The sequence below is a fragment of the Hemitrygon akajei genome, chromosome 3 (assembly GCF_048418815.1).
Source record: "Hemitrygon akajei chromosome 3, sHemAka1.3, whole genome shotgun sequence".
NCBI classification, from domain to species: domain Eukaryota; kingdom Metazoa; phylum Chordata; class Chondrichthyes; order Myliobatiformes; family Dasyatidae; genus Hemitrygon; species Hemitrygon akajei.
Genome location: NC_133126.1, coordinates 19,789,500 through 19,815,239, shown reverse-complemented (window position 1 = coordinate 19,815,239; position 25,740 = coordinate 19,789,500). Strand labels below are relative to the sequence as shown.

The following is a 25,740-nucleotide window of genomic DNA, read 5'->3' as shown; positions in this document are numbered from 1 at the left end:
GAGAATTGACGGTTAAAGGAGAGGATGTTGAAACTGCCTTGATTATTTGAAGAACAAGGATTTCTGAATTTATACCTCAGCATACTCTCCAACACAAAACCATATCACCTCAGTAGTTTTGCCATTTCACCATAAGCTCCACGTGTGACTGAAATGATCTATCCATCATGAGTTAAAAATACAGGTAAATTTATTGGAGTCTATTACAGTCATTGTAGAACTGTATTTATGGGAAGCAACTTACAAATCTGTAAGACTAAAATGGTGTTTTGAAAAAAATAACTCGCCCTAAAAAACTGACTTAACTAAGTGCTCTGTTAAGTGCAATAAGCACTGGAGGATGCATGTGTAAGGAACAGTAAACAATGTCCAAAACATTGTTCTTAATCCTTTTTATGCCATAGACCCTCTTCGGAAGTCTGGTGGACCCCTTCTCAGAATAAATATACAAAATAAAGTACATAGGATTTCAAAAGAAACCAATTATATTGAAATACAGTCATCAAAATATTAAAAACAAATTTGTGACATAGTAACATATGTGCTTCATTATTACCAGATTAAATCACAAGACTACATTTAATATATATTGAAGTTAAGTGAAGGCTACTGGTGCTGAGCTTGATAAGAACATTAAACTGTAGGGTGGTCTTTGACAAAGCAACATGTCATGTTGGACATCTAATTGCAGGGCAGCCTGGTAGCTGGCCAGCTATCACCTGAGCTTCACGAACGTCTGCGTACAGAAAGACTGAGATCATGTTTAATCCAGCAGCAGGTCTAATCTACATACTACTAAAACTCTCATGCTCTGTCTGTCTGTTTGTGACCTCCAATTAGCTCAAACAGTGCATTACAGCACTTTTTTTGGCTAAATCGACTTAAAATGCTCTAACTTACAGAATGCAGGCAAAGTTCAGGGTTATATATTCATATAAAATTGCTCACTCGCAAAAAATCAACAGGCTGCCTTTCACCTGAGAGCCGATCCGCCATCGCGGAAATCGGGACGTGACATCACGATGCATGCGCATAGCCAGCCTCAGCAGTGACACCAACCGGAGTAAAAGGGCAGGGCAGGGCAGCTCTATTTCGAGCGGTCACATATCACCATCAGCATGTGCAGGACTGGGACAGATCTAGCTGCCACCCATCAATAAGAGATCATTAAATCTTATTACAATGACGTACTTCTTTTTCAATATTTTTATTACTTTCTGCATAAAGGAATACAGAATACAAGATATATTATAAGTCAAAAAAGTACCAAATATTTTGTATTAAAAATAGTTACAATCACAAAACCCTGTGTTCATAAAAATTAAATTAAATCATAATATTGAAATATTAAAAAATTGGTATACAGAAAAAAAATCTAAACCCACTACCAAAGTCAGAGCTGTTAGGAAAAGCAAGAAAAAAGGGGGGAGGACCCTTATCATATAATAAAATATATTAGCCACCATCTGTACTTTTACAACAAATCAAAGGTTTTGAAAATAACTCAAAAATGGTCCCCACAATGTATTAAAGTCTTGACTAGATTCAAAAACTGAACATCCGATCTTCTCTAAATTTAAGAATGACATAACATCCCATAACCCGTAATGACGTACTTCGAAACACCAATAAAACCCTTTGCTGCAGTCAAAGGACAGTGGTGATTAGATCACGTCCACTTAGGAGCTCGCCAATCACATAATCAAGAACAATCAGTTTCCTTTGGTATTACTGCTTCATTTTTTCTATCCAGCATTAGGGTGAAAAAAAAATGGTCACCCTAATTATGCCGCGTGAAAAGAGAAGGGGGACGCCAAACGTCGTCGGGAAGCAGCAAGGATAAGGAGAGAACAAGAATCGGATGAGGCCAGGGCTGCACGACTCCAGGATCAAAGAGTCAGGACAAAAAATATGAAAGAAGAAACAGAGGAGAGTCATACACGTCTCCAGAATGACAACAGGCACAGGAGGAGGAGAGAGGAAGAGACAAAGAAGCTAAGAAATGCACATCTCCAAGATCAGAGACAAAGAACAAACGGCAGAAGAAATGAAGAGACAGCACATGAAAGGACTGCACGTCTTGTCCTTCGTTAAACGAAGAGGAGCTAAATTTGCCTTGCTACGCGTCTTTCTTCTTTAAAAAACTGATTTTTATTCTTCAATTTCCAAAGCATAGCAATACCAATAGCATTAAGGAAAATTTAATGTTCATTCTGGTCACATCAGACTGCACTACCTTTCTCTCAAAGGGTGCCCCAATTTTGAAAGTGATGTGTGCTGTAAATGACATTTTGAGATATTTGTAACTATAATGCGAGATGAAAATACCTGTGATTTCTACTGATGAAAGTCGCAGGTACAGCTAATACTACTGTGGTTTGTTACCTACATTCATAATTGAAGGAAATGCTATATTTCAGTTAGAGGTTAGCAAAAATAAAGATGTAATTATTTTCCTCATCTGAATTTATGGACCCCTGAGGGTCCATGGACCCTAGGTTAAGAACCCCCTGGTCTAAGACTTTCAATACCTGCCTATTACAAAAAGAGTACATTATCTAACGGTCACTTTTGGTCAAAACATAAGTGTGCCAACAACAATTGGGAATTTTGAGCAGAATATTGCAAATGCAGTGAATGATGCAAGTACAATTAGAAATGAGTTGTTGAATCATCCCAAAAAGGGCTCAAACTACTGACTTGCAACATAAAATTAGTTATCTTTATTAAAGCTTGACTACATTTTAGCCACATTTTTAAAGGGATAGCATTTTAGCTGGAGTTAAACACACAGCTATACCTTTGTGGTGATCACATTCCAGCATTTGAAAAACCACTGAATCAGTTTCTATGTTACATAGTCAACTCAGAATAAAATCAAAACCTCACAAGGCAGAACAGTAACACAATTAATTATATGAAATAAAATCAGAAAAATGCTGAAAACACTGATTCCTGATGAAAGACCACAGATCTGAAACAAAGTTTCTCTTTCCAGAGATGCTGCCTGAATATTTCTAGAACTTTGATTCCCAATAAATGCATTTAACAAAATCATAATACACTTCTAGTTTTGTTTATGAAAACAAAAGGTTAATTTCTACCATGAACCACACAATTTATAATGAATTTATCATTCATTTTCCCGATGAAGCATTCAGCACAGTCACTTTCTGATGACAAACTGAAGACTATTACAGGAAAACATCATGTTGTCATCTACAGAAACAGGACAGGAGTGATTCATAGCTCAGACAGCAGCTAATCTCAACAAACTAGTACTGTTCCTAGTTGGATTTTGCCACTGTTTCAAAAGTCTAATCAACACAGCATCAAAACTTATTTGGTAACAATATATCTAAATACCTGATTCCTTACTAAAACTTTTTGCCCAGATCCATCAAATTGTCATTGCTTTGTTCTACAGAAAATCAAATTGACCCAAGTTTGTCTTTGTAAACTCACACAATTATCTTTCATCCTTTGGCCGCCTGGTTTTATTTTAGTTGAAGCGTATTAAATAGTTGTGTATACTAATCACAAAAATGGAAAAGATTCCTGAAATGTTAAATTATCTTTAGGTTTTACTTCACACCAGATTAGTGGTTTCACAATGACAGAAAACTCCAAGTGAACAGTATATAAATTACACACCTATCATTGTCAGATTACTGTGGGAAATTGTTTTATTACTAGCTTTGAGATCCAATATATACTCTTCCAACTTTCTATTTTATTAGCAATTATTTTATCAATAAAGTTTCCATTCTTTACACTTCAGAGTCTTCTTTCCCTTTCACCTCATCCAATGCAAAGCCACTATGCCCACAAAAGATAAAAGGAGATAACTGCTAAAAAACCTAAACAAAAACTATAAGTATTGAGAGGTTCTAATATTGCACACTAACTTAAAACAGTCCTTGCACTAGTAGTTTTGTGCTACATGTTATTTTCAAAGAGATCTCCATTTGTCCATTTTTAATATACATGCCAACCCACACATTATGAATGCTCAACCCATGGACACCCCACATACAAGCTCTCTTAGTATTAAGACAAGGACACAAGAGGTGCTGATATCAATGTTTGAGATTGAGACCTTTCATTGGAACCAATAATATTAAAATCAAAAGTCTAACATATGTGCACACATTTGTTCCTACAGTCAGAACTAGATTCTCCTCTCTCCACTTTTAGTCATTAGTCTAATGTGCTTTTGATATACCACTCATTACAAAAGTATGGAGCTGTGTATACTACAAACCCCATTTCCAGAAAAGTTGGGATATTTTCCAAAATGCAATAAAAACAAAAATCTCACGTGAACCCTTATTTAACTGACAAAAGCACAAAGAAAATATTTTCAATAGTTTTACTGACCAACTTAATTGTATTTTGTAAATATACACAAATTTAGAATTTGATGGCTGCAACACACTCAACAAAAGTTGGGACAATAATAAGATTGAAAAGTGCACAGAATATTCAAGTAACACCGATTTGGAAGACTCCACATTAAGCAGGCTAATTGGTAGCAGGTGAGGTATCATGACTGGGTATAAAAGTAGCATCCATCAAAGGCTCAGTCTTTGCAAGCAAGGATGGGTCGTGGCTCACCCCTTTGTGCCAAAATTCGTGAGAGAATTGTTAGTCAGTTCAAAAGGAACATTTCCCAACGCAAGATTGCAGAGAATTTAGGTCTTTCAACATCTACAGTACATAATATTGTGAAAAGATTCAGAGACATCTCAGTGCGTAAAAGGCAAGGTCAGAAACCACTGTTAAATGCGCGTGATCTTCGAGCCCTCAGGCGGCACTGCCTAAGAAACCGTCATGCTACTGTGACAATTATGGCTACCTGGGCTCGGGAGTATTTCGGAAAACCATTGTCACTTAACACAGTCCGTCGCTGCATCCAGAAATGCAACTTGAAACTGTATTACGCAAGAAGGAAGCCATTCATCAACTCTATGCAGAAACGCCGGCGAGTTCTCTGGGCCCAAGCTCATCTCAGATGAATCAAAAGACTGTGGAACCGTGTGCTGTGGTCAGATGAGTCCACATTTCAGCTAGTTTTCGGAAAAAACGGGCGTCGAGTTCTCCGTGCCAAAGATGAAAATGACCATCCTGATTGTTATCAGCGAAAGGTGCAAAAGCCAGCATCTGTGCTGGTATGGGGGTGCATCAGTGCCCACGGCATGGGTGAGTTGCATGTATGTGAATGTACCATTGACTCTGAGGCGTATATTAGGATTTTAGAGAGACATATGTTGCCATCAAGGCAACGTCTCTTCCCAGGACGTCCATGCTTATTTCAGCAGGACAGTGCCAGACCACATTCTGCACGGGCTACAACAGCGTGGCTTTGTAGACACAGAGTGCGTGTGCTTGACTGGCCTGCTGCCAGCCCAGATCTACCTCCTATTGAAAATGTTCGGCACATCATGAAGAGGAGAATCAGACAACGGAGACCACGGACTGTTGAGCAGCTGAAGTCTTATATCAAGCAAGAATGGACAAAATTTCCAATTGCAAATCTACTACAATTAGTATCCTCAGTTCCAATACAATTAAAAAGTGTTATTAAAAGGAAAGGTGATATAACGCAATGGTAAACATGCCTCTGTCCCAACTTCTGTTGAGTGTGTTGCAGCCATCAAATTCTAAATTTGTGTATATTTACAAAATACAATTAAGTTGGTCAGTAAAACTATTGAAAATCTTTTCTTTGTACTTTTGTCAGTTAAATAAAGGTTCATGTGAATTAACACATCACAGATTTTTGTTTTTATTGCATTTTGGAAAATATCCCAACTTTTTTGGAAATGGGGTTTGTATATCAGTGCATTTTCTGATTGAAGGATAAAATATAGATGTGTGCAAGAACAGAACCCACTTACACACTTATAACCCAGGGATGGCCTGAATCCTTCCTTCATCTGCTTTTTCCCTTAGACTTCTCTTTTTAATCCAAGGTAACAAGTTTTGCAACTTTAAATTTTTTTTTTAAATCACCATTTCTTGGATTATATTCCTTCCTTCATTGAACCATGCACAAAGGCTCCAAGGTTAATGTTAGGTTTTAGATGAGACAAAATTATTCAGGTGCCTATTCATTTCCTATGCCATTCTCAATAGGCTTTAGCAACTAAAATTAATCTACAGTAATTTAATTTCACAAAATGAAAGTTACTTCTCTGAACCAGACAGCAGAGTCAAAATTAACAAATTTACAAAGAGAAAACTCAAGACTCCACATTCCCCTCAATTAACAGCTTCAACAGAATAAGGTAAAAGCAGAAACACTTTGCTACTTTATCACACAAGTAACACAGCTGCAAGAAAACACAACCTTTCCCTTAAAGCCATGTTTCATGCTTACTATCATTATTCAAATGAAGACAGCAAGGACTCTCTATGAACAAATACAATCTTTGGAGTTGGGATGCAATCTTAGTTCCTTTAATGCAGAGTTGACATGTAAGAGAATCAGATGAGCAAAAATCATCTTCCAGATATTTCCTTGGCTAAAAATGTCAATATCTTCCATGTCTGCAGGGATTCTGCTCACTGATCCATACATGTGGCATTTCACGGAGAGCAAATTATAACTTTATTCTAAGACTAAAATATTCAAAAGTACAGACAGCCTTTGTTTAGAAGGCCAGAATTACTCCTTCATTCCATCTTTCATAACGATCACAACACAATGTGTTCTGAAGCATAGCCACTACTTTGATATACAGGAAAAAGAACTAATTTGAAAAGAGCAAACACCAAAAAAAAAGCACCAACAGCCTTGATAATTAATTTCTTTACTAATTAGGATTCAAACCTGAAGCTTTCTTGGCACGGCTAAGCTGTAAGCTTTCACCAGGATATAACAAGCAATGTGGAACATAGGCTTTGACAGCTTAATACAAACGACTTGGATGAAGGAATCAAGGGTACAGTTGCTAAATCTGCCAAAGGCAAAAATAAACAGGAAGGAAAATTGTGAAGGCACAAAGAGATTACAAAGGGATGTAGATAGTTTAAATCAATGAGAAAGGATCTGATAAATAGCGTACAATTGGGAAACACTCCATTTTGGTAGAGAAACATAATATATTTAGACATTTTCCACTGGACCTTCTCTCTTCTCCCCTCTCCCATTGGACAGAAAATACAAAAGCCTGAAAGCATGCACCACTAGGATCAAGGACAATTTCTATCCCATTGTTATCAGACTTGTGAATAGACCTCTTACACAAGAAAATGGACTCTTGGCCACACAATCTGCCAAAAACACTATCATTTACTTGCAACTTCCCTTTTACTTCTTCTTTGTGGTGGCGTGTTGGGGAGGAAGCATTAAGAAGAGGGACGCCTCACGTCTTAATAAGCTGGTAAGGAAGGCGGGCTCTGTCGTGGGCAAAGTACTGGAGAGTTTAACATCGGTAGCTGAGCGAAGGGCGCTGAGTAGGCTACGGTCAATTATGGAAAACTCTGAACATCCTCTACATAGCACCATCCAGAGACAGAGAAGCAGTTTCAGCGACAGGTTACTGTCGATGCAATGCTCCTCTGACAGGATGAAGAGGTCAATACTCCCCAATGCCATTAGGCTTTACAATTCAACCGCCAGGACTTAAGAACTTTTTAAAAGCTATTATTAATGCTGTTTGAGATAGTGATTTAGATGCATATCATATTTTTTTACTGAGTTAAGTATTGTATGTTATTAGTTTTGCTACAACAAGTGTATGGGACATTGGAAAAAAAATTGAATTTCCCCATGGGGATGAATAAAGTATCTATCTATCTTTTACAGAAGCTTTAACAATTTATTCTACATTGTTATTGCTTTACCTTATTCTAGCTCAATGCACTGTGTAATCATTTGATTCGTATAAACAGTATGCAATGAAAGTTTTTCATAGTTTCTTGGTACATGTGACACTAATAAACCAATACCAATATTGGTATATTCTCTAAATGGTGAGAAATTACAAAGCTTGGAATCTAGACATCCATGTGAGTGATTTGCAAAAGGCTAATGTGCAGGTACAGTTTATAATCAGGAAAGCTAACAGAACTTTATACTTTACTGCTGGAAGAATTGAACAGAAAAGGATGCTGATTCTTCAATTATGTCAGGAATTGGTAAGATCACCACATGAGTACAGGCCTCCATTCTCACGGAAGAATTCAAATGCAATTCAGAGGTTTGCTAGACTAATCAGGAATGAAAGGGTTACCATATGAGGAAGGTCTGGTAACTCTTGGGTTGTACAGTCAGCCCTCCTTATCTGAGGGGGATTGATTTCGGGACCCCCCGCAAATACCAAAAAAAAAAACGTGGATGCTCAAGTCGGTGGACTTTAGGATCCAGCGAAACTCCGGAGCTTATTTAACCTGTCTCAGTGTGGCGGACTTTAGGACCCGGCGGAGCTTGAGACCCACCGCCCGCAGTGTTTCTGTTCCAGAAAACGATCACGATTGAAAATAAAGTGAAAATAATAAAGCGATTGAAAAGAGGTGAAATGTCATCAGTCATTGGAAAAGTATTAGGCTATAGTTGGGATAAAGTGAGAATAATGGAGCATGTGAAGGCCCTGCCCTGATGAAAGCTACAATTATTACTAAGCAACACAGTGGTTTAATTATTGAAATACATACATTTAAGTGTTTTATATGCATAGAAAGGTAAAATATATACTATATACTAAGACAAACGTTTGACTAACTGATGCTAAATAATACCGGATGTACCTGTTCTGACTTAGAGAACTTCAGGGTTTTTTTTCAATTCCCGATCCACGGTAACCTATGCATGTTCTCCCATATACTTTAAATCATCTCTAGATTACTTATAATACCTGATACAATGTAAATAGTTGTTATACTGTATTGTTTAGGGAATAATGACAAGAAAAAAAAGTCTGTACATGCTCAAACAACAAGTGCTGGAGAGAGAAATTCCAGGTTTTCCAAATCCATGGTTGGTTGAATCCGCGCATGCAGAACCCGCAGATAAGGAGGGCCAACTGTATTCCCTGGAGTTCAGGAGAACGAGGGGGGATCTCACAGAAACATTCCGAATGTTAAAAGGCCTGAACAGATTAGATATGACAAAGTTATTTTGCATGGAAGCCGAACCTAGGACAAGAGGGCACGACTTCAGAATTGAAGGATGTCCATTTAGAACAGAGATTCGTAGAAATTACTTTAGCCAGACAGTAGTAAATCTGTGGAATTTGTTGCCACTAGGGGCTGTGGAGGCCAAGTCATTGGTTGCATTTAAGGCAAAGATAGATAGGTTCTTGATTAACCAGCGCATCAAAGGGTATGGGGTGAAGACAGGGGAGTTGGAATGACTCGAAAAATTGGATCAGCCATGATTGAATGATGGAGCAGACTCGAGGGGCCAATTGGCCTACTTCTGCTCCTATATCTTACGGTCTTATAATCACCAGTTATTGGACTGCTTTACAACATCTGCTAGTTTTCTTTATTTTCATTCACTAGATAAATACTTGAGAAATGCATGTTGTCTTATGAGGAAAAGTCAGACAGGCTAGACTTAGGAGAGGAGGCTTGAATGAAGCACTTTAGATCCTATGAGACATTACAGATATGAAAGATGTTGGCTCTTGTGGACAAATCTAAAACTGGGGTCACTGTTTAAAAAAATAGGTAATTAATTAAAATAAAAATGTAAAATTCCTTTTCAGTGAGTTGTGAGCCCCCAAAACGCTTTCCTCAAAAGGCAGGGGAAGAAGTCTTTGACTATTTTTAAGGCAGAGGAAGTTAAATACTTGATAACCAAGGTGCTGAAAAGTTACTGATTATGCAGTCATATCAGCATATTTGGTATGCTGGCCTTTATAAATCAGAGCATTGAGTATGGGAGTTGGGATATAATGTTAAAATTGTACAAGGCACAATATGGTCAATTATCAGGATACAAGATCAGCATAGATAAAACCCAATTACTTTCATATTACTATAGCCCACCAAGAGAAACTGAACGTTGATACCCCTGGGCATGGCACACAGAGTCTTTCAAATATTTGGGTATCATTATGCCAAAAGATTTGGCAAAATTATCAGAATGTAATTATCAGCCTCTATATAAAAAAATTAAGGAAGATGTGGCAAGATGGAGCCTGATTCCTTTTTTCAGTCTCAGTTCAAGGATTCTGTCTATTAAAATGAATATACTGCCCAGACTGTTATATCTCTTTCAGACCCTACCAATAGAGATTAATCAAAATCAATTCAATGAATGGAACAAGATGCTATTAAGGTATATTTGGCAGGGTAAAAGGCCTAGAGTTCGTCTCAAAACTTTGCAATTAGCAAAGGAAAAAGGGGGATGGGGATTGCCTTCTCTTAGAGATTATTATTTTGCAGCACAGTTGAGAGCTGTGATATGTTGGTGTAACCCATCATATGACGCTCAATGGAAAAACATTGAGGAGCGGGTACATCCCATCCCCATACAAGCAATTTTGGCTAACAACCTGCAAAGGTACATAAATACTACTGATAACCCATGGGTGAAATTGACACTTAAAATATGGAAAACCACTATAAAAGAATATAATCTAGAGGGAGATACTGCAATTCTTAAATGGTGTGCATATGACTCTGATTTTACACCAAATAAACTGGATGCTAGATTTAAGGACTGGACAGCTAAAGGAATAACAGTTCTTTACAACATAATGAAAGAAGAAACACTGTTCAGATTTGAAATGCTTAAAGAGAAATACTTATTAGAAAAAAAAAGATTTTTATCGGTATTTACAGATGCGACAATATGTTAATAAGACACTTAAAAATGTAACCAAGGCAAATACATGCTTGATAGAGCTCTTTAGAAAATCATTTAATTCAGATAATGGTAGTAGAATCATTTCAAGCATGTATAAGGGGTTGTGAAATCTTAAAACACGTTCGACTTCATACATTAAAACAAAATGGGAGAAGGAAGGAGGGATAATTATATCTGAGGAAGAATGGACAACAATATGGAGATATCAATGGAAGTGTGCCAATTCAAAGAAATGGAGGGAGTTTGGATGGAAAAACTTGATAAGATATTTTACTACATCCTCTCAGAAATCCCATTATGATAGTAACCTCTCCGTTTGCTGGAGAAACTGTGGAAATCAAAATGCAAATCATTATCATATTTTTTGGGACTGTCCTGTTATCAAAAACTATTGTTGGGGGATACACAATGCCCTACAAGACATCTTTAAATGTGAAATACCCTTGGAGAGTAAGACCATATATTTTGGATATATACCTCAAGAATGGTTGAAAAGAGATAAATATTTAATGAATATACTGTTGGTGGCTGGTAAAAAGACTCTTACTAGGAAATGGTTATCACAGGAGAGCCCAACTTTAAATACATGGATGGAAATTACAAAGGACATTTACAAAATGGAGAAGATAACAGCATCTGTTAATCATAAGCTGGAACAATTTGATTCATACTGGGAAAAATGGTTTAACTACATAATGCCTCATAGGCCTGATTTTATTCTCACAAATCAATGAATCTGTTGTAAAAAAAGATCACTCCCTACTTGTACATAGTTCTTTCCTTTTGCTTGTTTTTTCTTTCCACTCTTTTCTAGAAACATAGAAAATAGCTGCAGTAGGCCATTTGGCCCTTTGAGCCTGCACCGCCATTCAGTATGATCATGGCTGATCATCCAACTCAGAACTCTGTACCTGCTTTCTCTCCATACCCCGATCCCTTTAGTCACAAGGGCCACATCTAACTTCCTCTTAAATATAGCCAATGAACCGGCCTCAACTGTTTCCTGTGGCAGAGGATTCCACAGATTCACCACTCTCTGTGTGAAGAAGTTTTTCCTCATCTCGGTCCTAAAAGGCTTCCCCTTTATCCTTAAACTGTGACCCCTCGTTCTGGACTTCCCCAACATCAGAAACAATCTTCCTGCATCTAGCCTGTCCAATCCCTTTAGAATTTTATACGTTTCAATAAGATCCCCCCTCAATCTTCTAAATTCCAGTGAGTATAAGCCTAGTCGATCCAGTCTTTCTTCATATGAAAGTCCTGCCATCCCAGGAATCAATCTGGTGAACCTTCTCTGTACTCCCTCTATGGCAAGAATGTCTTTCCTCAGATTAGGGGACCAAAACTGCACACAATATTCTAGGTGCGGTCTCACCAAGGCCTTGTACAACTGCAGTAGAACCTCCCTGCTCCTGTACTCAAATCCTTTTGTTATGAATGCCAACATACCATTTGCCTTTTTCACCGCCTGCTGTACCTGCATGCCCACCTTCAATGACTGGTGTACAATGACACCCAGGTCTCATTGCATCTCCCCTTTTCGTAATCGGCCACCGTTCAGATAATAATCTGTTTCCCTGTTCTTGCAACCAAAGTGGATAACCTCACATTTATCCACATTAAATTGCATCTGCCATGAATTTGCCCACTCACCTAACCTATCTAAGTCACCCTGCATCCTCTTTGCATTCTCCTCACAGCTAACACCGCCGCCCAGCTTCGTGTCATCCGCAAACTTGGAGATGCTGCATTTAATTCCCTCGTCTAAATCATTAATATATATTGTAAACAACTGGGGTCCCAGCACTGAGCCTTGCGGTACCCCACTAGTCACTGCCTGCCATTCTGAAAAGGTCCCGTTTACCCCAACTCTTTGCTTCCCGTCAGCCAACGTGTGCTTTAAGTTTGCACACTAATCTCCTGTGTGGGACCTTGTCAAAAGCCTTTTGAAAATCTAAATATAACACATCCACTGGCTCTCCCCTATCCACTCTACTAGTTACAGCCTCAAAAAATTCTGTAAGATTCGTCAGACATGATTTTCCTATAAGTGTATACCTCAGATAAATACTTTGTGGAGATTTGTGATATATATGATTATATGATGTATATGTACAATGTCTGAAATACATCTTATGGAAATGTTTGTTTGATGAACGTCAATAAAAAAAATTACAAAAAAAAATTGTACAAGGCATTGGTAAGGCTGAATTTGGAGTATTGTGTACAGTTCTGGTCACCGAATTATAGGAAAGATGTCAACAAAATAGAGAGAGTACAGAGAAGATTTACTAGAATGTTACCAGGGTTTCAGCACCTAAGTTACAGAGAAAGGTTAAACAAGTTAAGTCTTTATTCTTTGGAGCATAGAAGGTTGAGAGGGAACTTGATAGAGGTATTTAAAATTATGAGGGGGATAGATAGAGTTGCCGTGAATAGGCTTTTTCCATTGAGAGTAAGGGAGATTCAAACAAGAGGACATGAGTTGAGAGTTAGGGGGCAAAAGTTTAGCGATAACACGAGGGGGAACTTCTTTATTCAGAGATTGGTAGCTGTGTGGAACAAGCTTCCAGTGGAAGTGGTACAGGCAGGTTCGATATTGTCTTTCAAAGTAAAATTGGATAAGTATATGGACAGGAAAGGAATGGAGGGTTACGGGCTGAGTGCAGGTCGGTGAGACTATGTGAGAGTAAGCATTCGGCACGGACAAGAAGGGCTGAGATGGCCTGTTTCCATGCTGTAATTGTTATATGGTTGTATCAGACATGATCTTATTAAAAATAAACAGCAAAGCATACTTGAGTGGCTGAGTGACATACAACCAACTTTCATGCATGTATGTCATTGAGCAATATGCTGATCCAGAATCAAATGTTATGGAAGAGTATTGTGACTTCTTTCTCCTCTACCTGCTAGCAACCCACTTCATCACAAATGAAGCAGCCAATTTCCTCCTATTCCAGAAAGTACCATAAAGGAAAGTACTATATTCATATAATATTCTCCAGACCTTTTCCCTTCTCCCCTCTCTCGCTGGGCAGAAGATACAAAAGCCTGAAAGCACATACCAACAGGCTCAAGGCAAAGAGAATCAAAAGAAAACAAGAAGAACAGTGAACATGGAACAAGAACTTCCCATCAAGGTGGTGCCAGGCTGCAGTCTCTGTCAAGGTTGAAGTTGAGATTCAAACTGTTGCTTTTTATGTTCATCAGGATGGTTTTGGGGTCAGCATGGGAAGTTAGGGGGGAGATTTGGGTTTCGGGACAGGAATGAGGAAAGTTAGAGGTTAAGGGCAGTAAATAGAGCATCAGGGACAGGAGCTGGAATCAAAAGTCAGAGCACTCTGAGGTAGTGCTCCAGTGATCCCCACAGAATGATGACCGATGGGCATGTGCAGAGAAGTCCAGTGAACTACATGGTCAATGACTGGGGACGGTGGGCCCCATGGACAAAGGCAGGTGACTCCTCAAGTTAGTAAGTCCTAGAGTCGGAGGTCCGCGCAAGTCCAGAGTTCGAAGCCCAGAATTCAAATTTCTGTGATTGGTGAGTACTCGGGTCAATACCAAAGTTCGAAGACTTTAGCTTCTGAGCCCAGAAGTCAAGGCCCTTGAGTTGGCTGGTTCGGAAGTCAAAAACCAGATGTCTGAGAGTCTGGACCAGGAACTGGCGGTTGGAGGCTCAAAGGCAACCGCTCCTGTGTTTGGAGGTGGGAAGGTAGGTGTGTGAGTGCAAGAGTGAGATAAAGGGAGGGTGGGAGAAAAGGTTTATTTTGTTGTTCTTATCGTGAGTTGTTCTGCAAAACGTTGTGCAAGCTACCAAAACATTTGCAAGCTGTCCCCAGCACATCTTTAGATTGTGCTGGTTCTTAACATAAACAACGTATTTCACTGCATGTTTCAATGTACATGAATCTGAACAATCAAGCTAACCTTTCTCAATGGCCAACATTAAGGTTAATAAATAGCCTTGATGAGCACAAAGCCATACACATATTTCACATCATATGAAAGTGATAATAATTCCAATTCTGATTCCCAACCCATGGTTACCTTTTCTTCACTACAAAGTTGATTCAATCTACATCAGAAATCAAATTTGGGTCCTTCTTATTTCTCAGTAATTTAGTGAAAAACTAACCAGGACTTCAAAAATTACATGCATGCTTTCACCAACTTCAAGAATCTTTGTCAAGAAAATCACTGATTACAAAGTCTTTCAACTAGGCTACTGAGTTTTGGATTCATTGAAAAACCAAGTCCTACTTTTAAGAGGCAACTCAAAAAGATGTTTCTTGAGGGTTGCATACATCTATTTCAACAGCATCACACCCTCACAACATTTTAGAATATTAGAGAAAAATTATATGATCTTCATTATAACTATATAATTCCCAATTGAAACCTGAAAACACAGCTTCAGGTAATGCTTTCTACCAAACAAATCATAACTTTCCTGCAAGAGACATGCAGAACATAATCAGTTATTTGGAATGAATCAGGTGTCCTGGTCTGTTAAATAACAGTAGCACAATTAATGGGACTTAAGAAAAGTCTGCTGGAAAACGTAATAGATTAAAGTCATCTGGAAAGAAATTCTGATGTAATTGTGCTTTTTGAATTCCCAGAAGCATTTCAGTTCACCAAATGCCTCTGGAATCAACAGATAAAAATTTGGAGTTTTTGAACAAAAAATCTATCTTCCTCACCCAAAGAGATGAATTATAGGATGACTTACATGTTAAAACTTTAAATTTAAGCAGGCTAACATTGCAAGAATTGATAGAACAGTAAAGGTCTTACTCAAAAATAGGCCCCTGTTAGACAACACCTGGCCTATTGTGCAAGTCTGAGCTCTTAACCCACAGGAAGATAAAATATTGATTAGGAGGCGGGGGAAGGGAAGTACAACAAAGATTCACCAGATTGATTCTTAGACTCATGCCGTCAACATGGGATCAAGTATATTGGGCCAATGTTCTCAGTATGAGAAATGAGGGGCAGTATATTTGAAAAAGAATTCTTACCAGCAAGATGCAGGGATAACTCTTCTCATTCCTGTGGTTTCCAAGAGGAGGCTGGGAAATGGTTTTTCTTTATTTATTGAGATACAGCATGGAATAGGCCCTTCAAGCCATGCCGCTCAGCAACCCCTGATTTAATCCTAACCTAATCACGGGACAATTTACAATGACCAATCAGCCTACCAAATGGCATGTCTTTGGACTGTGGGAAGAAACCAGTGCACCCTAAGGAAACCCACACAGTCACAGGCTGGTAGCACAATCTCAAAATAATCGTCAGCTATTCAGGACTGAAGTGAGAAACAATTTCTTCATGCAGAGGATTCTGAATTTTTGGAATTCTTTTGCCAGATGGGTGCTCGATGATCACAATATTTTCAAGTATATGAATAAAGGTGTCTAGAATAGGAAAATGGTGCTGAGGTAAAAAGTCAGCCACAAACTTTCAACAGGGAGTTAATTTAGTGAATTCCAAATTGACTTGGAGCTAAGAAGTAGAAGTGCTGGTTGAAGGCTTTTAGAAATGGAGGCCAATGACTCGATTCATGATGTATACAAATGGTTAAGATGTCAATGCATAAGGCTTGATAAGTAAGTTTGCGATGACACAAAATTAGGAATTGTTGACAGTGGAAGATATAGATAATGAGAGATCTTGGAAGTGGGCCGGGGATGGGAGGTGGTGCAAATAAATTCAATACAGATAACTCTGAGGTGATGCATTTTGTAAAGTCAAAACTATGAACAATTGGGCACCAGGGAATGTAATAGAACAGAGGGACCTAGCAGTACAAATGCATGGTTCATTGAAAGTGGCATCACAGTTAGATGGTGTAAAAGGTGTTTAGCATGCTGGGTAAACAGTCATCAGTGAGGGTACTGAGTTGAAACATTATGCTGCAGTTGTGCAAGTCATTGGTGAGGCCGCACTTGAAGTACTATGTACAGTCTTGGTTGCTCTATTATAGAAAAGACATGGTCAATCTGAAACGAATGTGTACAAGATTTACAAGGAACTTATCCAAAGTGTATGAGAGGTTGATCAGTCTAGGTCTTTATTCTTGGGAATATAAGAGAATGAGGGGCAACTTTATATAGAAATGCTTAAAATTATAAAAGACACAGATAAGGTAGATGGTAACAGTCTTTTCCCCAGGTTAGGGGCATAGGTTTAGGGTGAGACAGGAAAAATTTAAAGAGCACCAACTGTTTCCATGGAGAGAGGATGATGAGAATATGGCATGAGGTGCTAGAGGAAGTGGTTTGAGGCAGATACAACCGTATCATTTAATTAGCAGTTGGATAGGTACATGGAAGGTCATGGCTTGGAGAGATGTGGGCCAAATGCAGGAAATTGGGAGTAGCTGGATCAGCACAGCGACTGGCGTGGAATATTTGGGCCTGTATCTGTGCTATAAAGCTCTATGATTAATTTTGTATGGAATGGCTCATTCCTTCTACTTCAGCAAGCACCTGACTTGATAATGAAAGTCATGGATAAAGGTCACTGGTTCTGGTAAAGTTAGTCGAAGGAGTGGCAATCTCCAACAAATGACTATCTTCCACTGAGTAGTGCCAGTGGAATATTTTCTTACTTTATTTCCATTTTCTGTTCATCACAAATCTGTACTCATTAATTGCAGTTCTCCAAAACACACGATCTGGAAACAGAAGTAGGAATTCAGCCCCTCAGCCTGCTCTGCCATTCAAAGTTGTGCTGATCTTTGCTCAGCATCAGCTCTTTATTTATGCTAAATCCCTATATAACCTGTCAAAAAAAAGATCTTGCTTCACTTTAAATGCTTCTAATGATCCAAGAACTGCATTTCTCTCAAGAACAAAATTCCAGAGCACACTAGTGAAAATATCTCAGCATCTCCCCTATCACAATCCACTGGGTTCTTATAATTTCCTGTAAGATCACCCTTATTCTTCTAGACTTAAAATACAAATCAACTCCTTTCTGCCTTGCTTGATAGAACAATCTTTTCTTGCAAGAATTCAGCCTGCTGAATCTTTTTTGGACTGCCTCCAACGTTATTACATATCTGAATAGGAAAGGCTACTAAAATTACGTGCAGTACTCTAGGTTTTGTAGAGCCACAACAAAGCTTTCCTATTCCCAGCCTCAAACCTCATCTAAGATTTTGATGCCTTTTTCAAAATCAGTAACATAAGCTTCTCCCAGATTTAAAATACAGTAACTTCACCTTATGTCAAATAGCTTTATGGCATTAACATCAACAAATTCTGTAAGCTTCAAGACTAAGGTTTTCTTTAAAGTATGATATTTGTGATCAAGAACAATGCACATTGTTTACTCAGTTTACTGTGGCTTTGAATAGGTAGACACAGTAGTAAAGTTACTATCAGGACTACACCAACAGTGTCAGAGAATTATACAGGAGGGAGGGAGGCTATTCTGCTCATCATGGCTGGATGAGGCTCCAATGGGACAATACATCAGTGCTTCCTCCACTGCAGAACAAATGTCTGTTCCAATGAAATCTCCTCCAAATCATCAAAGATTAGTATAGCTTCTGCATCCAGCAACCTTTAAAGCTCTGTACTTTAGAATATAATTTGCTTAAAGAAATATTTCCTCATGTCACCTCTAGTTGTTCCAATTATCATTATGTGCATTAACATTTAATTGATCTCTGCCACTAGTAATGTCATCAAATCATCCTAGGTACTGTGCTAATACCTCTCCATGTTCTCACAGGCCTGATATTCTTCGTAACATGTGGTAACCACAATAATAATCAATACTCCAGCAGAAGCTTAACTACAGACTCAGCACAAATCTATCTATAGTTCCATTAATGAACTCAAAGATCCCAGCCAAATTAAAAAAATAATCTTGCTCTTTCCTGTCCAGAAGATGTGCACATATACTCTTCAGATCTTTCAATCCCCACCTCATTTTAAAACTATTTCCACTGCAAACGCTTTCCCTGTCAAAGTGTACCATTTCGCCCTACACTACATGAACTGTCATTTGCCAAGTTCCTGCCCATCTCAGCAGTCAGTTTTTGTCCACCTGAAGTCTGCAGTCACTCACCTATTTATTGCAATTTCCAAGCTTCCTGTCAACCTCAAATTTTCAAAATTGAAAATCAAAAAAATACCACAAATGCTGGAAATCTGAAAAAAGAGCAGAAAGCACTGGAATGACTCACCAAATCAAATGATGAAATGATGTCTAGCGTTCCAAAGTCCAGTTTAATCACAGACCAATGAGAACAGTGTTCCCACTAACAATCCCAGGAGAGCAACACTCCAGTCCAAAAAGCCACAATTCACAACTGGTCTTGCTTTACTGGCCAATTTCTGATCTACGTTGCTATCTGAATCTTATCCACCCTAATTTAATTGTAAATAGGATTTTACATTCAAAGAATGCTGAGCTGTATTTTCCTTTTATTGACCTGCTGTGCATTCTGCATATTTTTCCAGCACTTGTAGATGAAAGTGCATGCCTTCATAGTATACAATCACTTGAAGAGCTTCACGTGTTTCCGCTAGGCCATACTACCTTACCTGCTGAAAAGATGAATCAGTATTGAACAAGGAACATTACAGCACTGTGCAGGCCCTTCTGCCCATGATGCTGTACTGATCATTTAACCTATTCCAACCACAAAGCCGTCCATTTTTCTTTCATCCATATGTCTATCCAAGAGTCTCTTAAATGTCTCTCATCTACCATTACCCTGGCAGGGTGTTCCAAGCACTCACCACTGTGTAAAAAGCTTAACATGACAACCTTCCTCTATCTTCCTCCAATATCGTATTTACCACTTCCACCCTAGAAAACATTATCTGGCTGTCCACTCAAACCAATGTTTATCTTGTAAATCTCTCTTCAAGTCACCTGTAGATTATCCTCCCTTCCAAGAGAAAAGGTCAAGTTCACTCAACCCATCTTCATAAGACACACTCTCTAATTCAGACATCATCCTGATAAATCTCCTCTGCACCCTCTTAAAGCTTCCATATCCTTTCTATAGTGAGGCAACCAGAACTGAACACAATACCTCAAGAGTGGTCTAACTAGGGTTTTATAGTGCTGCCACATTACCTCACAGCTCTTGAACTCATTCCCCTAATAGGCCAGCACAACTTACACAACCTTCAAAACACCATTAGCTTACACAGATCCCAAAATCCCTCTGTTCTTCAACACTGATAAGAAACCTGTCATTAACACTGTACTCTGTATTCAAGCAGACCTTCCAAAGTGAATCACTTCACACTCCTCCAGATTGAACTTCGCCTGCCACTTCTCAGCCCAGATCTGCAACCTATCAATGTCCTGTTGTAACCTATTACAAACTTCTAGACTATCCACAACTCCACGAACACTGATGTCATCTTAATGGAAAGTTAATGCTGCCTTTTCCCTACACCAAACTATGTTACAGCTCATGAATGTTTAAGAACACGAAAATGCTGCTTTGCTACTTTCACAACAGGGTGGAAGGTAACAGTTTACCACCCAGAAGCTAGTTTACACAGAAAAGCTTTCACACCACCACCAAAAGGTGTGTTTTCATAATGGTTGTAAGTTAGCTGCGTTCTGACAGCACCAGAAAGTGTGGTTTCAAATAAAGTTGTTTGCCAAGGTCATCTGAGTTACAGTTGAGAACTCGCAATAACATCAACATTTCTCACATTTCATGAGGAAGGCATTTTATTCTTTAAAGTACTACAGTGAGAGTATCTACATCAATCTGGAAGATAGACGGGATTTCAACAGGTATCATTTTGGATACAAATTTTTCAAGCGACATTTCAGTCTGGGAAGGATTCAAAACCACGGCAAAATACCAAAAAAAAAGGCCCGTTAAGATCTCCCACAAGCCCAGATTCATTAAAAATAACTTATATAATAGGCCGCCGCCGCCAGGGGAAGGCCACGGAACAGGAGGTTGTGCTCCTAAGCTGGTTCGGAAAATAAAACCCTGACAAAAATAAGAAACATTATAAATAAATATATAAAATGCCTGCTGATGGAGGGAGGGGTGGGCAGGAGGCCGCATGGAGCAACCGGCCAGCATGGTGCCGGCTTTGTACCAGCATCGGCCGCCAAGCCTGCGGCTGGAGTAGTAACACCTCCCACCCTCGCCCATACTTACTATGGCATGGCTCGGCGCAGCTCCGGTCCACTCCCGGTCCCCTAACGGTCTCCCAGCTTCACTCTCATCTTGTGCCCGCCACTTGTTGTAATCGCTGCCTTTTTTTTAAATTCCCCTTCCCCTCAGCGAACAGTTCCTACGGAGGTGTGCTACTCCGGTTCCCCCTCACCACTACCCCGGGGCCCGCTCCCTCCCTCCCTCCTCTACAACAAAGCGCACCGTCCCAACATGGCGGCGGCCCGGACACAAACAACAACCCGCCGCAGCCAGCGCCAGCCGGCTCCACGTTACGTCGGCCCCTCCTCTCCTACGTCACCCCGCCCATCCACGGGGCTCAGGCGCGCTCCCGTTCGCGCGTGCGTACTCGCGCATGACCCCACTGTGCCCGCCACCTCCGTACAGCGTCTGCCCAATCGTGTCCTATGGCGTCATCTGTTAAACTTCGTCCGTTTCCTGAGTTCCTGTGATGGCGCCTTGAAAAGATCTCTGTCCTTCAGAGGTATATGCACGCATTGTCAATGATTCTTCCCCTCCGCCCAACAATCTCTTTCACCCCCTACCACCAGGCAGGAGGTACCGTAGCATTAGGATAAAAACTGTTAGGGATGGAAACAATTTGCTCCCGGGCCGTGAGGCTACTGAACTCGCGTCTCATAATGTATAACGCCAGTAGCGTTATACTGTTTACTTTTTAATTTGGGTCGTAAATGCACTTTACTATCTCAAAGACAAAGTTAATTTATAATCAAAGTACATATATGTCACCATGTACAACTCTGGATTAATTTTCTTGCGGACGTACGCAATAAATCTGAATGACCTGATGCAATGATACATCTTGCGATGCACTCAGAGACATCATCAGTGATGTAACCCAGGGTCAACCGGTGTTTCGGGCCCTTCAACATCAGCCACACTCGCCAGGGTGACCCAGGCGGGGTTGATCAGCATTCTGCCACGGATCACTCATCCTCATCCACAGCTATCTCGAGGCTTGCTCTGCTGCCTCTATGGGTTTCCTAATGTCTTTCCCCTTCTGGGCTCCCGAGATACCCATCCGGCTGCGGGCTCCGCAGGGGGATTAACCAGCAAACAATGTGCCCACCATCCCCTGTTACAGCACTCCTCCAGTACTTTGTCTTTTTCCTTCCTTGGGCCACCTCCATCCAATCTTCTCAGGGACCAGTCAGCTCCAACGGGACCACCTGCCTGGCTGGCTGAGAGCAGCACTATGTCTGGCCTAAGCATTGTCAAGAAGATGTGCTCAGGGAATCTGAGCTGTTCCCGAGGTTGACTTTCAATTGCCAGTCCTTTGCTGTTCCTAAAAGGCCAGCATTCTCCTTGCATTGGGTTTGAGCCTTTTCTCCTGCCTTGATAAAATCAATTGCCTGCTTTAGTGTTTGGCCTGGGTGATGGCTGTGCACAAGGTGTCAGCCACAGTCTTCAGCACCTGGTCATGAAGCCAACAATAACACTCCTCCCCTAGAGCTTAAGGGCAGCAGCTGAAGATGCACTTTCATGTATCCTTCCCTCAGCACAAGAAGCAGGGTGGTGTTTCGGCCTTGCCACAGCAGTAGAGGTTTGCTGGGCTTGGCAGGACATCATAGACCAACTGGATCAAGAACTTGATGTGGTGGGGTTCAACTCGCCAAATTCCCCCCACAAAATGTTACCTTGTCCCATCTTGTGCACACGCCTTGTTGTCACACGCCAACTATCTTGCTGGCACGTGGCTCCTCCACCGCAACTCACACTTCCTGCTGGACCAACTGGTGCCTCACTCTTCCCTGCACCTTATCGTTGCGGACTGTTGAGAAGCAACCCAAGCCTGCCCTTCACGATGCCACTGAGCCCACCAGGACCCTATGGCACAGCTGTGCTTCGACTTGTTCAGCTGCATCCTGTGCCCTCCACCTCCTGCCCATCCTCACCTCAATGCCAGTGTGTGAGACCTTCGGGTCACTGCATTCTCTGTATTGCAACACTTCTCTTGCACGGTGATCATGAACTCCTCGCTCACACTGCTGATGGGGAGTTTCAGTCTGTTTTTCTTCCTGTACAAGGCAAGGCTGTTTAAGCTCCTAGGCAGATCCAGTCACCTCCGTAGGTGCTGGCTGATTTCTCTCTCAGTCTCAACTGTTGACAGTGGGACATCGGAGGCTAGCAGAGGCCTCAGGATTCGAGGGAGAATTTACCCGGCAGCCCTGACTTGTCCACAGCTGTCAACCATTGCTGCAGCTCTATCCCAGCTGCTTTGATGTATGTTGTGTCCTTCAGTGAGCCAAGGATCTTCTCCGCCTTCTCAGATAGGCTTGGAATTTGGGTGCTTTCCAGGTTAAAGTGGAATTTGTCCACCACCTTTCTTCTCCTAAGTACCAATGATCTGGATTTCTTAGGATTGAAGCCCATCCTTGCCTAAGCAGTGAGCTTCTCCAGACCCTGGAAGATCCATCTGCATCTTGGCACTAACATTGTTACAGTCAGGCCATCCATTGATGGACACCACAGCTGGACAAAGGGCCTCTGCACTCTGCCTCTGCTGACTTTGCCAAAGAAAGGATGATCACAGACTGTACATCTTGTTCCAACCCCCTTCTCAAGACGATGCGAGTCAGATGTGACTGTCCCAAAGGCGACTCTGACACTGAAATTACTGCAGTAGTCCAGAATGAGTTTCCTGGTCCTCATTGGGACATGGTGGCGCTTGAGGGCGACCTTAATAGAATCAATGAAAGACCACGCCATCAGGGCAGACAACCAGTGTGTAAAAGACAAAAAAAACTGCTAATACAATAAGAAAATAAAAAAGTAATAAATAAGCAATAAATATTGCAAGCATGAGATAAAGAGTCCTTGAAAGTGATTCCATAGGTTGTGGGACTCCTGGGGCAAGTGAAGATAGATAGATAGATACTTTATTCATCCCCATGGGGAAATTCAACTTTTTTCCAATGTCCCATACACTTGTTGTAGCAAAACTAATTACATACAATACTTAACTCAGTAAAAAAATATGATATGCATCTAAATCACTATCTCAAAAAGCATTAATAATAGCTTTTAAAAAGTTCTTAAGTCCTGGCGGTAGAATTGTAAAGCCTAATGGCATTGGGGAGTATTGACCTCTTCATCCTGTCTGAGGAGCATTGCATCGATAGTAACCTGTCGCTGAAACTGCTTCTCTGTCTCTGGATGGTGCTATGTAGAGGATGTTCAGAGTTATCCATAATTGACCATAGCCTACTCAGCGCCCTTCGCTCAGCTACCGATGTTAAACTCTCCAGTACTTTGCCCACGACAGAGCCCGCCTTCCTTACCAGCTTATTAAGACGTGAGGCGTCCCTCTTCTTAATGCTTCCTCCCCAACACGCCACCACAAAGAAGAGTGCGCTCTCCACAACTGACCTATAGAACATCTTCAGCATCTCACTACAGACATTGAATGACGCCAACCTTCTTAGGAAGTACAGTCGACTCTGTGCCTTCCTGCACAAGGCATCTTAACAAGTTAACAAGTTAGGTTAAGTTATCCCCTGTGGTTCAAGAGCCTGATGGTTGAGGGGTAATAACTGTTCCCGAATCTGGTTAATTTACTTATGACAATATTACTGTGTGAGTTATATGTACTGTATTGTGCACCTTGGTCCAGAGGAACCTTGTTTCATTTGGCGATATACATGAGTATGGTTGAATGCCAAAAAGCAGAACTTGAACTGTCCATGTTATTTGGTGAAAGTTGATGGGAGTGGGGAATTAACAGAACCTCAGCTGGATGAAATACATAAACACCATACTGTCACCAGAGTCTGGAATCTGGAGCAACACACGGAATGCTGGAGGAACTCAGTGGGTAACATTTATGGTGTGAAATGTACAGCTGATGTAGCATTTCAAGACTCTTTATCAGTACTGAAGCAGTTTGGTCCACCCCTTCCCACTATTTTTTTTACACTGGGTAACTCCCCTCTATCCTTTAGTCCTGATAAAGAGTCAATTATTAGAAGAAAAATCTATTATCAAAGTACATATATGTTACCATACACTACTTGACATTCATTTTCTTGTAGACATTTACAGGAAAATAAAGAAATACATAATTATACATAAAGACTGACAAACAACCAGTGTGCGAAGGAAGACAAACTATGGAAATATAAAAAAGTAATGCGGAACTCAAAAGGTCAAATGCTTATTTCCTGCCATACATGCTGCCTGACCTGCTGAGTTCTGCCAGCACCTTCGTGTTTATCTGAGTATCATGAAGACTTTCAAAACTTTATTTTGGACTTTGTTCAAATTGTGTTATTTCATGTGAAAAATTATGCATAATTTATGTTTATGATTTTCTTGTAAATGTTGCAATGCTGCCATAATGAAGTTTTCCATTGAACCTGTGCACACATTTATGTATGTACTGTACTGTATATGACAATAAACTCAACTTTGATCTAGACACGAGATTTAAGAAGCTGGAATCTGCATCAACACAAGAGATTCTAAAGAAACTCAGCAGGTCAGGCAGCATCTGTGGAGGAAAATGTAGAATTGACATATCCGGTTAAAAGCCTTCAACTGGATTTAGGGGGGTTGGTCCACCCCCTTCCCTCCATCTTTTCATACTGCCTATCTCCCCTCTGTCTTTTCAGTCTGGACCCAAAACACTGTCCCTGACCCACAAAACCTGACCCACTGAGCTTCTCCAGCATCTTGTGTATTGCAACATAAATATCCAGCTGGTGGTTTAGTGGCTGGACTT

General features: G+C 40.3%; 1 protein-coding gene across 6 annotated transcripts in view; it reads right to left on the bottom strand.

The window, feature by feature from the left end:
• LOC140724760 (poly(A) polymerase type 3-like) overlaps positions 1-21,203 on the bottom strand; it is a 68,956-nt gene extending 47,753 nt beyond the window's left edge. For 4 of the 6 annotated variants that reach the window (XR_012098169.1, XR_012098170.1, XR_012098171.1 and 1 more), the window contains exon 1: positions 20,985-21,203. Coding sequence is in view for 3 of the 6 variants with exons in the window: in XM_073039295.1 (XP_072895396.1) it covers positions 20,985-20,992 (8 nt within the window). In the remaining 3 variants the exon portion in view is untranslated. The remainder of the gene's footprint in view (positions 1-20,984) is intronic. The other 2 variants (XM_073039293.1, XM_073039294.1) reach the window with 2 other exon arrangements.
• Positions 21,204-25,740: the final 4,537 nt, after the last annotated feature.